General features: G+C 36.3%; 1 protein-coding gene across 4 annotated transcripts in view; it reads left to right on the top strand.

The window, feature by feature from the left end:
* Positions 1-14,417, top strand: part of ACTR6 (actin related protein 6) — a 30,828-nt gene that overhangs the window by 13,657 nt on the left and 2,754 nt on the right. For 2 of the 4 annotated variants that reach the window (XR_013967253.1, XR_013967254.1), the window contains exons 9-11: positions 6,025-6,196; positions 7,631-7,769; positions 9,521-9,717. Coding sequence is in view for 2 of the 4 variants with exons in the window: in XM_080811024.1 (XP_080667150.1) it covers positions 6,025-6,196; positions 7,631-7,769; positions 9,521-9,650 (441 nt within the window). In the remaining 2 variants the exon portion in view is untranslated. Of the gene's footprint in view, positions 1-6,024; positions 6,197-7,630; positions 7,770-9,520; positions 10,779-14,417 lie in introns of those variants that run through there. The other 2 variants (XM_080811024.1, XM_080811023.1) reach the window with 1 other exon arrangement.

Genomic DNA, 14,417 nt, shown 5'->3' with positions numbered 1-14,417 from the left:
TGAAAATTATTAAAATAGCTGATGTGGCTGAATTTTACTTGTTTCGTCTGATATGATCAAATTGTAGTTGAAAAGGAGAAAATCTAATGTACTTTCAAAGTGTTGAGAAGTAGTTCATCTTGGATGTTAAAATAATTTCTCCTTACCTTTGATCAGCTCAGGTAAAGCATCACTTCTGTTTGGGTAAACGTGAAGGTTGGCCTTTTAGCTGACTTGATGGAAGAGTATTGGGAAGTTAAAAATCTTTGGTCAGAAATTTAAGCATGCTTCCATAAGAAATATTTAGGTTACCGTTCATTGCAGTGTACTTTAAAAGAGTGAAAAATTGAGAAGAGCCCAAATATCCACTATTGGAGGAAAATAAATAAATTTTGATGTATTCATATTATAAAACAAGCAGTAGTGAAAATTAAGTGGAGCTATATGATAATTATGTATACATCTCAAAAACATGTTTCTGTCTAAAATATCTATGACATGATGGTGTCTTTAGGCGAGTTTTAGGAAGATATGTTCATTTTCAGGCTGTGTGGGGTAATTTATGTTGCTTAGAAATACGTAAGTATGAAGTAAAATTATAAAACTGTATGTGAGGGGCGCCTGGGTGGCTCAGTGGGTTAAAGGCTCTGCCTTCGGCTCGGGTCATGATCCCAGGGTCCTGGGATCAAGCCCCACATCGGGCTCTCTGCTCCGCAGGGAGTCTGCTTCCCTTCATCTCTCTCTCTGCCTGCCTCTCTGCCTACTTGTGATCTCTATCTCTCAAATAAATAAATAAAATCTTAAAAAAAAAACAACTGTATGTGAGTAATAACACCAAATTAAAAAGAAGAGTGTTAATTTATAAAGTATCAAACTAGTTGATGGATATATGGGTTTTATACTTCTTTAATTTTATACTTCTATTAACTATACTTCTTTATATGCCTGAAATTGGAAAAAAAATTTGAAGATATTATTGAGGTGAAAATACAAATCAGAATTCTGAGGAGGGCTCATAAAATTGAAATCACTCTACAATGTTCTTAGAGACAGTTGCTTGTAGAAGGACCTAGGTTGGGTTTCGAAAGTGGGAGTTGGGACAGGTTATGAGATCAGGTTGTCTTTTCATGAACTGGAAGCCCAAGTCCTCTTTAGGATATCAAAAATATATTTTTGGGCACCTGGGTGGCTCAGTGGGTTAAAGCCTCTGTTTCAGCTCAGGTCATGATCCCGGGGTCCTGGGATCGAGCCCCGCATCGGGCTCTCTGCTCAGCGGGGAGCCTGTTTCCTCCTCTGTCTCTGCCTGCCTCTCTGCCTACTTGTGGTCTCTGTCAAATAAATAAATAAATAAATCTTTAAAAAAAAAAAAGTTTATTTTTTCCTTGGGGACAACGAAAACTGCAAATACAGAGACAGCCCCATCTTTATATATCATTAAAACACTCCAGTTATATAAAATACTTTATGGATAATTTACAGCATTTTGTAGAGTTAATGGTGGTAAAGTAATCTGTATTTCACAGGGATGAGCCCTCAGTAAATTCTCAGTGATTCCCAATTTTTCCAAACCTGACTGATGATTAGAATCACCCAGGGCACTTGAAAAGTAATCTATATCTATGTTCTCAGTTCCTGTTCCTGGATAACCTTGTTTGAAAACTTATTCTTAAAAATCTCTCCCAGGGGAGTGTGGGTGGCTCAGTTGGTTGGGCATCTGCTTTCTGCTCTGGTCATGATTACAGAGTCCTGGGATTGGGCTCTCTGCTCAGCAGGGAGCCGCCTTCTCCCTCTCCCTCTGCCTGCCACTCTGCCTACTTGTGATCTCTCTCTCTCTATCAAGTGAATAAATAAACTCTTAGAAAAAAATCTCTTTCAGATAATTGCACTTTCAGCTAAGTCTGGGAAAGACTTTTTTTTCTTGAAAAAAAATTTTTTTTAATGTAGTTCTCTCCTGCCTTGCAAATGACACCCTATTAGTTTACTGGACTAAATGCAACCAGTTTTCTCCTTGCCAAAGTATAAACCCTGTTTTCTCAAACCTGTACCTTACATAGTGAGCCAGTAGGGATGTGGTATTCCTCCAAGTGACTGTTGCTTTACTCATCATCTTTGGAGAAGAAATGCAGAAGCTACATATTATCGTTTGCAGTTTTTTTTTTATTGGTCTTTGGCTTGTGATTAGTACCTGGTTATAGGCTAAGCTTTATTAACTCAGTTTAGACTCCTTGTTATCAGTTGAGTAGACAGATTCAGTTGGCCTGGACTTTTGCCAGACAGTGGAATGTTACATTGAATTTTTAATTCAAAAATAATGGTTTAGGGGCGCCTGGGTGGCTCAGTGGGTTAAAGCCTCTGCCTTCAGCTCAGGTCGTGGTCTCAGGGTCCTGGGATCGAGCCCCGCATCGGGCTCTCTGCTCAGCGGGGAGCCTGCTTCCTCCCCCTCTCTCTGCCTGCCTCTCTGCCTATTTGTGATCTCTGTCTGTCAAATAAATAAATAAAATCTTTAAAAAAACAAAAAACAAAAAACAAAAATAATGGTTTAATCTTTCCTTAGTTGATTAATGTTAAAATTTATAATTTTTTCACAGTATAGTTGACCTCGAACAATGTAGGGGGATGCCAACCAACATCCCCCTCCCTAATGCAGCTGAAAATCTGCGTATACCTTGACACCCTCTGCTCCCACACAAAATTTAACTACTACTAGCCTACTGATAACCAGAAGCATTACCGACAACATAGAGTTGATTAACACGTATTTTGTATGTTATATGCATTATAGACTATATTCTTACAATAAAGTAAGCTAGAGAAAAAAACAAGACCAAAATACAAACAAAATTATGTGTATATCTTAATAATCTTAAGCTTTAGAAATAATTTTAGTCTATTTAGGATTTTTTTAAGAGCTTATTTATTTATTTGACAGAGATCACAAGTAGGCAGAGAGGCAGGCAGAGTGGGGGGGAAGCAGGCTCCCCATGGAGCAGAGAGCCCGATGTGGGGCTCGATCCCAGGACCCTGGGATCATGACCTGAGCTGAAGGCAGAGGCTTTAACCCACTGAGACACCCAGGTGCCCCAAGTCTATGTTAGGATTAATCCTAAAATGTGTTATTTTCCAAAGAGGTAAAAAAAAATGTTATTTTGTATTTATTACTTAATTACCTTCATTGTTGCCTGATATGCAGCAACTCTGATGAAAGTTGATATGTGTTTATGAAATTAGAAAAACAATAACTGCATAAAATGAAAAAAATTATAATTATTTAAGAGCCCTTATACTTAGGATATTGTTAAAACTTGTACTTTGATAGTTTATTCAAGAATATTTTTAAATTGGGAAAAGGTACAACCTTCATTTTCTAGTACTTATGATAATAACAGTAACAGTAATAAGCTCTATAATATTGTTACTGATTACAACTGATACAAGTTCCAATTTTATCTCTTATCAGAAAAGGGATACCTACTGAAATGTAATGTATTTGATGGACTTAAATTGGGAAAATCTGGCTCATGATTAATGATTACAGTAATAGTTTCTGTAGAGTCATTGTAATTTAAATTGATCATTTTTTACAGTATCAGAACAAAATTTATGAAACTGTGTAGTAATCATGGCCTACATTGACTAAAATAGCAATTCTCAGCAACCCTTATAAAGTCCTTTTGTCTATGTCTAAAAAAATGTTTTTTGGAGTTAAACTAAAGTTAAAACAGAAACTACTTGTAGTTCCACATTACATATTGATGGTTTTGGAGTCAACATTCAACAAGAAATTTCTAGTTCTGGCTCTTTCCACTGGTTTAGATATTTGAGCCTGGGACAATCACATGATTCTCTTCTGTAAAATCTGGGTAATGGACTACATAATCATTAATGTTTTGTCAGCTGAATTTCTCCCAAGTCTGTGTCTGTTTCAGCTTATTTTGAGTGTTGACAAAATGAGTTATTTCCCTTAAACTCAAGCCAGTATCACTTTTAAGTGAATTTATAAATCTGTAGGAGACACTTCCTTTCTGCCTGAGAAGGCAGACTCCTCTGAGAGGATACTTTCCTCTTTACTACTGTAACAGTAGTGTGTTGGGTAAAAAGTGATTTGAGTTCCCCTTTTCTTCCTAAAGTGTTAAGAAAATTGTGTAATTTTTGGATATCCTTTTTAAAAAAGATTTTATTTATTTATTTGACACAGAGAGAGAGAGATCACAAGTAGGCAGAGAGAGAGGGGGAAGCAGACTCCCTGCTGAGCAGAGAACCTGATGCAGGGCTCGATCCCAGGACCCTGAGATCATGACATGAGCCGAAGGCAGAGACTTAACCCACTGAGCCACCCAGGTGCCCCTAATTTTTGGATATTCTTAAGAATAGTGTTGTAAACTTGGAATTTCTGAATTCCAAATGATGGAATTCAGAATTATATCCAGGTTAAGAGAGGCAGTATAGTGGAAGGAATATATTGTATGTACTTTTAGTTATTAGATGAATGATCTCGAGCAAGTCATATATCCTTGCCAAACCTAATTACATCATTAATAAAAGGAAAATATGCCTACCTCACAGGATTATGTGAGCGTTCAATGGGATAATGTATATAAAATGCTGAATACAATGAATGGCACATTGTTGACTTACATACTGTTATTCAAGAATTTATTGAATACTCATTATGTGCTAGGTGGTAGATATGTGATGGTGTAAATTATGAAGGATAATATAGAGTGATAGTGAAGAATAATGGAGGGACCTTTCATTTGGAAGTCAGAAAAAGCCTCTTTGAGGAAGAAAAAATCTGGACAGAGAATGGATGACTGATTATATTAAGGGATCTATAATCTTTAAATATATTACTCTTTACTAATTATTAATATTTTCATATATTTTAAGTTTTTTTTATTTATATAAAAGATTGGGTTATGCCCTGTGTGTATAATTGCAAATGAATGTCTATAACTGAACCTAGAAGAGCTGATGATTCTTAGTAAAATTGGAAGGACCATTATTTTAATGTTGCAGAATGTTGTAGAAGATTATTTTTTCTGACCCCTTCAAGAACACAGTTCAACAGAAAATAAATAACAAGAAAATTTGATTGATGAAATCCATGGATTTCAAAATTGATTTCTGAAAATTTAATAAATGAATTTAAATATTTAGGTTTTTTTGTACAAGGGGAAGGGGAAATCTTTTTTGGAGGGGGCAGCAAAGCAAGTTTTATTGAGTGATAGCAAAATGATAGTATAGAGCTCCCAACGAGGGAGGGTACCCAAAGGGGTTGCCTGGGAAAGGGGAAATCTTGATGTAATACAGCTACATGGTCCGATAAACATATAGGACAGGAGAGTGGGAGTGCCTGGCTGGCTCAGTCTATAGAGTATGCAACTTAGGATCTCAGGGTCCTAAGATCCTGTTGGTGGTAGAGCTTACTTAAAAATACATACATATATACATACATGCATACATAGGAGAGTGGAAGTAGATGTAAGATATACTAAATGTTTTTTAGAGTATATTCTTTGTTCCCTAGGAACTGAAGTTGGCCTGTTGTTATAGGCAGGTTAAGAAATTCGCTCTCCTCTATTCTCCTTTTCTTCCTGTTTTATTTTTTTAATTTTTAAAAAAGATTTTATTTATTTATTTGACAGAGACACAGCAAGAGAGGGAACACAAGCAGGGGGAGTGGGAGAAGGAGAAGCAGGCTTCCTATGGAGCAGGGTCCACAATGCGGGGCTGGATCCCAGGACCCCAGGATCATGACCCAAGCCAAAGGCAAACGAATAACAACTGAGCCACCTAGGTGCCCCTCTTTCTGTTTTAAGTGTAAGGAATACGGCCAGGTCATCTTTTGGGGAATAGTTACATTAAAGTAAGCAATTATTTTTTATGTGGTTTAGGCAACAGAGAGGGCCAGGTTTTTCTAACTTTTGAGAATCCTGAAATTTCCAAGAACATGGTAATATATTAGTAATAACATGTTACTAAATGTTACTAGTCATATATACTAGATAATGTAGCTTAAACTTTTTTATCTTATTTTTTTTTAAGCCAAGGGAAGAGATGGTGTTAAGTGGAAAATACAAATCTGGGGAACAAATTCTTCGTCTGGCCAATGAGAGATTTGCTGTTCCAGAAATACTTTTTAATCCTTCTGATATAGGAATTCAAGAAATGGGTATTCCAGAAGCTATCGTCTATTCAATTCAGAACTTACCTGAAGGTACATAAATAAAGTATTGAATGGTAATGATATTTCTAAAAAAAGTCATAAGTTCTATGAACGGTAGAGAAATCATCTGAATTTCCTAAGTAATTACAGGCAAGTGGCAAGCCTGTTTTATTTACAGAGATCCCATAGTGCACTTGAATAATTCTTTATTGGTCCTAGATTAGAAATTTGTTACAGGGAAAATTGTCTGCTAAAACTTGAAGACGTTAATCTCTTCATGACTATTAAAGGGTTGTATCTGTTTTAGAAAAGTTTTAATTTAACTCAAATTTACACAGAATAGAAATTTATAATTTAACAAAGTGATGGTTTTTAGCTATTGATGGTACTGGTTTGTCCTTTCAGTTTTATTTGAACTAATGTACAGGAAGTTAATTTTAATGAGGCTGAAGTCTGGTGCTTCTCAGTGGTGTGTGGGTTCTCCTGAAGCAGGATTCACCTAAGTAATTTTCTAGGGTCTTAGAGAGTACTTTTATATCTTGAAAGTGTCTTTCTAGTTCATAAGGAACAGTCCAGGCATTAGAGAAAATCTAGCCCCTGCAATGTCCTTTCCTCCCATTAAAAAAAAAAAAAGATGATCACATAATGCCATCATCATCTTAATGTAGTTATCTTAAAACTCTTTTCGTGTTAGTGTCTCATTAATTTCATGTTTTATATAAAGTTGCAGGTAGTGTTATGCAGCATTTTATACTACACTGCTTTAATGTCATGAGACTCAGTGTCAGTATAAGGGAACCGTGTGCCTCTTTTGTGAACAGAAGCATTAGGTGGGGTGGCTATTATTTATTAATTCCTCATAGATTTCCCCATGGTGGCTTTTAATACTAGCTAACCATATGGCACCTAATAAGGTTTGCCATCATGTAACTTTAATGAGTGTAGAACACAAGATCCATTATTATTATGGATCATGAGTGATTTTCACCATCAGATGTAAATGTTGCACAATAAGTAGGTCTGTCTCTGTGAGATAAAATGAGTTTGGGCTTCTAAGTTAAAATACCTTGAAAGCCTTCCTTTTCAGTTTTACCGTAGTTCACAGTCTCAGCCTGCAGAAAGACTTCCTCCATTTTAGGGAAGAACGAGTATCATTACCAAATGTCTGCTGCTAGAATGTATTATGTATTAGCTTACATCTGTGTATAAGCAGTCAGTAGTTCAAATCTATACCTTAGCCTTTCTTTTAAAGATCTATGAGGTCATATTTCACTTGTTTAATGGGTCAATTTGTGTAAACTCTAACTTCATCATAAAATCTTATAAATTATAAATAGTTGTTATAGTTATTAAAAAATTACATGGTTTCCCAACCAGTAACTGTAACTGTTTGCTCTTGCCTGAGCCCTCATATCTGTCCTTCTGGAAAGATAAGTAAACAGGTTTTCTGATGCCTTTTCTTCTTCTTTTTTTTTCCTCTTAAAGAAATGCAGCCGCATTTTTTTAAGAACATTGTTTTGACAGGAGGAAATTCCCTTTTCCCAGGATTTAGAGATCGGGTTTACTCAGAAGTTCGATGTCTCACTCCAACAGATTATGATGTTTCAGTTGTGCTGCCTGAAAAGTAAGTGTTGGCTGATACAGAGATAAAACATGCAAGTCATTTTGAAGCTAAAATGGTCAATAGGTAGACTTGAGCTTAAAGCCTCATTCTAGCAGGTTGATTTCACCTTTGAAATCCTCATTTTCCCTTTCTCAAAAATTAGAAGAATAAACCTTACATTTCAGTGGGCTATGGCAGCTTGATGCTAATATGCTGAGTGTAGTTCCTGGGGAAGGACCTTAGTGGAGCCACATCCTGTTCAACGTTTTTACTTTGTAAATAAACAAACAAGGTCTCATGACTTGGCAAAGGCCTTATAGTAAGTTAATAGCAATGACCAGGCTAAAACCTAGTTCTCTTTTATTTTGAGTTGGGAACAAATACATGTCTCTTACCAAATATGTGTGTAAATAATACTGTCTCACTGCTGTCCCAGTCTTAAGTGACAGAATTGCAAATAAGACCCCATATACCTGAATTCTTTTAAAAGAGAGAGAGAGAGCAAGGGGAGGTTGCGGGGAGGGGCAGAGGGAGAGGGAGAATCTTAAGCAGGCTCCATGCCCAGCACAGAGCCTGACACAGGGCTCGATCCCGGGATCCTGAGATCATGACCTGAGCCAAAATCAAGAGTCAGAGTCTTAACCAACTGAGCCACCTAGGTGCCCCCCATATACCTGACTTTTAATTTTAGAGTTTTGTTTTAAAGTAGAAGTTTCTAAATCAATAGCGATGAATAAAAGGTCTCTATCTGCTCACTTAATTTATAGCTATCAGATTAAAGAATAAATAATTGTTGGATATTAGAATGATTTTTATCAGCATTAATGTTCATATACTTTATAGAATATGAAGCATACTGGATTTTTATCCTGTGTGTTTATTTTATTATTATTTTTCCCCCTCGTTTCTTTATTCCCCACACTTTTTTTTTTCTTTTTCCCCCTCATATGCTTTTTGTCCTGCATTTGAAATGCAAGTCATGCATAAGGCCAAGGGATCCAGAGAAATAGTCTTTATTCTTTTATTCATCAAATCTTTATTGTACATCTGTTTTATATATGTATGTAAGTAAATACATATTTAAAGATTAGGCAATAAAATGAATATAATAAAACATTAACTTTCCATCATTTTTTAGATTTTAAACTGATTTGGGGGAGAGGAACAGTAGAAATAGAATTGAGTAATAACACGAAGTATAACCTCGGTTGAAAAAAACTAAATGTTTTATGCGTTCCAGTTTTACTGACTGTGTCCTACCCTGTAAACGTTTCATTTATTAGAGTTAACAGTATAGCAGCAAAAGCACAGACTGAAAATAGTTCTGGGTTAAAATGTAGTCTCACACTTAACCTCTCTGAACCTCATTTTCCAAATCTGTGAAATGAGAGTTAGAATAGTTGTTTCATGGGTTGTTGGGCAAAATAGTTGACATATCTTTGTCACATACAGAATTTAAATCTAGTTATGACTGTTTTTCCTTTTATACATTTTTGTCCTTTCATATTCTTATTTTTTATTAGAAGTAGAGGGCCTATAAATTCAGGGCACAGGGGAAAAAAAGAACATTTTGTTGTACTGGTGACCAAGGTTCTTTTCTTTCTAAGTTTACCTTATTCCTATCAAGCCTATGCTTATTTTCACACTTTAAGTGATTTTTCTGTTAAATTAGGTTGAGTAGAGATTGCCACATTTTAGTTACTAATGAATGTTTTCTGGCATTTCAGTTCTGTAAAATCATCTCGGTTCACTTATTTTAACTTTATTTTTAGCCCTATTACTTATGCCTGGGAAGGTGGAAAATTGATATCAGAGAATGACGATTTTGAAGATATGGTAGTAACAAGAGAAGATTATGAAGAAAATGGACATAGCGTCTGTGAAGAGAAATTTGATATTTAAGAAACATTCTGAATTAAAGTTTTGACTGGTTGTAATTGAAAGGTTTAATTTCAATGTTCTTTTTAAAGTAGGTTACCTTTCATCCTAAGATAAGATCTTGAACTTATGTAAATACTTTGATCCTTGGCTAATTTTCAAAGGTTTCTTAGCTACGTTATTACAGTAAACTGTATCTCAGCTCATATTTTCAATTAGGAGTTAGGCTACCATAACAGTGCTCACACTGTTCCTGAGAATAGGTTATGTTTCATTAGAAGATGAAAGAGTGAATGTATTTTAAATTTAATTCTTTATAGCTAAGAGCACAAGTGTAACTGTCTCACTGGTCAGTTTTCCTTGGAAGATTCTTTTGTGTGGCTATGACTAGAGAGGGATTGGCCAAAGTGTTTCCTGGCTGATATGATTTCTCTTTTAGAACTGAGTATTTTATCTAAAAATTGTAATTTTTGTTTACATATACTAAAGTTGGGAAGACAAATCTTATTTGTGTTTTGCATTTATTTTTTATTTAAAGTAAGTTGGAAAGGGTGGAAACGAAAGCCAATTTATTTATTTATTTATTTTAAAGATTTTATTTATTTATTTGTCAGAGAGAGTGAGAGGAGCGAGAATGAGCACAAGCAGACAGAGTGGCAGGCAGAGGCAGAGGGAGAAGCAGGCTCCCTGCTGAGCAAGGAGCCAGATGTGGGACTCGATCCCAGGACGCTGGGATCATGACCTGAGGTGAAGGCAGCCGCTTAACCAACTGAGCCACCCAGGCGTCCCCGAAAGCCAATTTATTAAAGTGCTTTTTTGATCAGTACTCTGTTGGCAAAAATGTATCATTTTATTCATAAAAATATTGAACCATTTTTTAGGCTGAAAAGAAGTTAGACGTTAACTCAGGGTTGGTCAAAAACTCTTGAAACAAATGTTAATGGTTTGTTTTAAAAACTCATATGGGGTACCAAAAAGACCTCATATAATTCACAGTAGACATAGTCAGGTGTTAAAAGCTACAGATTTCCAATTTAAGGAAAGAGCTGGCAATGACATTAATGAATAGAGGAGATATGCTTCTCTGTTTACAAACTGTAGAAACTCATTTGGGCTGTCCTAAGCAAAACAAAATTTATCAGTAAGACAGTGTTTTGTAAAATTAAAAAAAAAAGAAACTGGACCAACAGCCTTAGGAAAGATAAAAAACCAGGATAACCTTAGGAATCTAGGTTACAGAAATTGAGGAACAATCTTTTTAGAGCACTGCCATCAAATATCTCAGCTTCTCTATTTTCTGTCTTAATGTCATTATGTTCATGAATCAAATTCCTACCAGTTTCTTCATCCTAGTTAGGATCATGCATTTACCCCATGCCTTCAGGGACTTTGACAGCACTACTAAGATAGAGTAAAAGCAGGTCGTTTCCCAAAGGAAAATTAAGGTGAAGAGACAGATGCTGATCAGAGTGAAAGAGCTGTCAACTACAATTTTACTTGGGTTTTGTTGGGTTAGGACCTGGTCAATCCTTCCTCGACTTAGGCTGGAAGTTGCAAATTGAGTGTTTGTGTGTTACCCAATTACTAGCACATACTCTGCGGACAGTGTAGCAAGACAGTGCTGTTAGCACAAAATGAGGTTTTGCAGCCATTCAGTTAGAATTTCAAGATGATGTGGTTGGACATAAAAGGGTAAATCCCCATTTAAAGGACTTTCCTTGACTTGTCAAGACCTCATGTTGGACAGGCAGAATACTTATTCATCACCAACCAGGTGTTTTTCCTTGAACATGCATTCCTCAAACCTGCATTCCCAAAACATGCCCTGGCCTTGAAGTCTTGCTGAGACTGATGTGTGTGTGTTCACATGCTTACTATAGTAAACTAATTTCTGTATGCAATGTGCATCTCATAGTGGTCATCTTTGAGACACTAAAAATTCATTTCTGAAATTAATGAACATAGACCTTAATCCTCTATCTCTAGAACATTAAAGCTCCCAGCCATTTCCACACCTATCTGATTTAGAAACTTCATTGCTAGAGATTTTATTTTAATATTATATAGTAAGTTGGTTTCAAAGAGAACATTTACTCTTAGTTCTAAATAATAACATTTAAGTGATACGTTAAAGATATCAATTATTTTGGAAAGATACTGATAAAATCCATAAATTCCTAATTTAAAATTCACTAAAAGTGGGGTGAGACCTTAGCCACATTAGCGTTCATAGTTTGTTTTTTTTTTAATTAAAGATTTTATTTATTTGAGAGAGAGAGGGAGGAAGAGGGTGAGCATGGGGGTGAGAGGCAGAGGGAGAAGCAGGCCCTCTGCTGAGCAGAGAGCATGATGCACGGCTTGATCCCTGGACCCTGGGATCATGACCTGAGCTGAAGGCAGACGCTTAACCAACTGAGCCACCCAGGTGCCTCTAGAGTTCATAATTTTTTATTGCAAATTTCTTGCATGGAAATAACATGTTCCAGTGTTAGCCATGCATCGTATACCCCTTAAGGCAGTAGAATTAGGATTTACATCAATGATTAATTAAGATAGAACAGTCCTCTCAAACACTTTTCTGTCTTGGTTTTGAAATTTTTAATTCAGTGGTGTTTGACACTATATTTTAATTCAGTGGTGTTTCACACTATATTTTCATAAAAGAGTAAACCCTTAAGTGACTCTAGGAAACATAAAGAGTGCTATTGATGAACAAAAGTGGAGGAATTTGTAAAAGATGAAAAATAAATGAGATTATATTGTTGGAGAATCAAGAACAAAACCCATGTCCCAGATCAGGGCAGGAGAAAACTACTAAATAAATAATAATTCCAGAGATAGTTTAATCTTAGGACAAGTGCAGAGAATTGGAGATCATGGGCGAGCCATTAAGAGAATGAATTGGAAACAGCTGAACCCTATGCACTTTCTTGGAATTCAGGCTCAGCAGAAAGAATTGAACTGCAAGGGTTGGACAGGGAAATAATCTAAAATAGTTTTATATCCACTAAAGACATCAAAGTTAAAAAAAAATCTTAAAGAGAACAGCTGATTGTGGTATTGATCTCAGGCTAAAGATAAGAGCTCAGACTTCATTAGAAAGAATTCTGACAGAGCAGTACCCTAGGGCACTTAGCAACATAGGTGCTTCTGCTGAGGAAAGGCACCATAACTTGAACTTAGATTCAACAGGTAAACAGGAATTTGTAAAAGAGGGGGGAAAAAAAGGGACAACCAAACATTAAACATTTGAGGGATACTTAAAACACCACAAGAGGTACACCAAATCCAGCAAACAAGAATGAATCCCTAAGGGAAGAAAATAAACTTAAAAGTAATATTCTCTCAAAGACTAACGAGGCAATTGCATCTATCACAACAGATTACTATAACAGAAATCCTAGAAATTAAAAAATAGGATTACTTATCCTTAAATGATGGGCTGAATAGCAGAATGGACACTACTAAAGACTAAAAGGAAGCTGAGGGAATTTTCCCAGGATGTAACACAATTGAGCAAGCACTAGGATGGCTGGGGCAAGAAGCTAGCCAGTATTCACAATATAGGCTATGTTGTCCACCTAATACTAAGAGCCTTCCCTATATAAAACACAAATATCCTCATTCCTGGAGACTATTGTGAGACGTCCATCCATGTATTTCTTTCCTAAAATTTCTAGTTCTCAGGTTTCTTGTAGTTTTCAAATATCTGATCCTCTGGTCAAACTGTTGGCCACCCATATGTTCATGCAAATTGAGCAAGAAAGGCTGTTCTTGGTCCTGCTTCTGGGATCATTTCGATTCCCTGCCGCAGGTTAGGCATGCACACAGCAGCACGTCAGTGTCAACGGGAAGTGGTATCTATGAGATTGGACTCAGGCTGGACAAGTAAATTCCATGAGCTCAGGCTTAGAGCACTTTTACTGCACATACTGTTTACCTCCCCTCACCCCACATCTGTGACCTTATGGAGGTGATCTAATACCAGAGAAAAAATTCAAACCTGGTTTGCAGGTGGTTCCATGTGGTATGGCTGGTCCCAGCCAGAAACAGAGTGCTGGCACAGATCAATTATTGAATTACTATACTCATGAATTGAATAAATCAGGCAACGAAAGAGTTGTCTAATATAATTGGTCAGAGTCAAGTGACAAGAGCTGGGGTTGCAATGCTAAATTTTTAGATTTTGTGGTCAAAAATCTTTCTAGCTCATAAACAATTGCATACTAAAAACACTTCTAAAAACACTTGTAGAGAGTACAGGGAAGAAAGAATGCCAGAGAAAAAGGTCTCAAGAATGCCTTTCAGTCTTGAACATTCTTTATGTATATAAGTTATGAGAAGAGAAAAGTTTTATATCAACATTTATTTCTTCAAGTTAGAAATTATTAGAAATAAATTTTTTCTAAGAGAGAGGGAGTTAGGGGAGGGGTAGAGAGAGAGGGAGAGAATCCCAAGCAGGCTCCATGTTCAGCAGTAAGAAGCCCAATGTGGGCCTCCATCTCACAACCCTGAGATCATGACCCAAATCAAAACCAAGAGATGGATGCTTAACCAACTGAGCGACCCAGGCACCTCAAAAAAAAAAAAAAACCAAAAAAACCCCCTTTTGTTTACCTGGGTAGTACCTGAGAATGTGCATAAGAAGTTTAAGCAGAGTCTCAAGCATTAATGAACCAGGCTGTTAATTTTCACAGAAATTTACTGAATATTCTAACAGGAGGTAATGTTTTCAGTGATTGGAGCTGGACTTTATAGAGGGGGGGAAAGACTTTATAAATCCTCTCTCAA

This window comes from Martes martes (genome assembly GCF_963455335.1).
Source record: "Martes martes genome assembly, chromosome: 8".
Taxonomy (NCBI): Eukaryota; Metazoa; Chordata; class Mammalia; order Carnivora; family Mustelidae; genus Martes; species Martes martes.
This window is presented reverse-complemented; position numbering and strand designations above follow the sequence as displayed.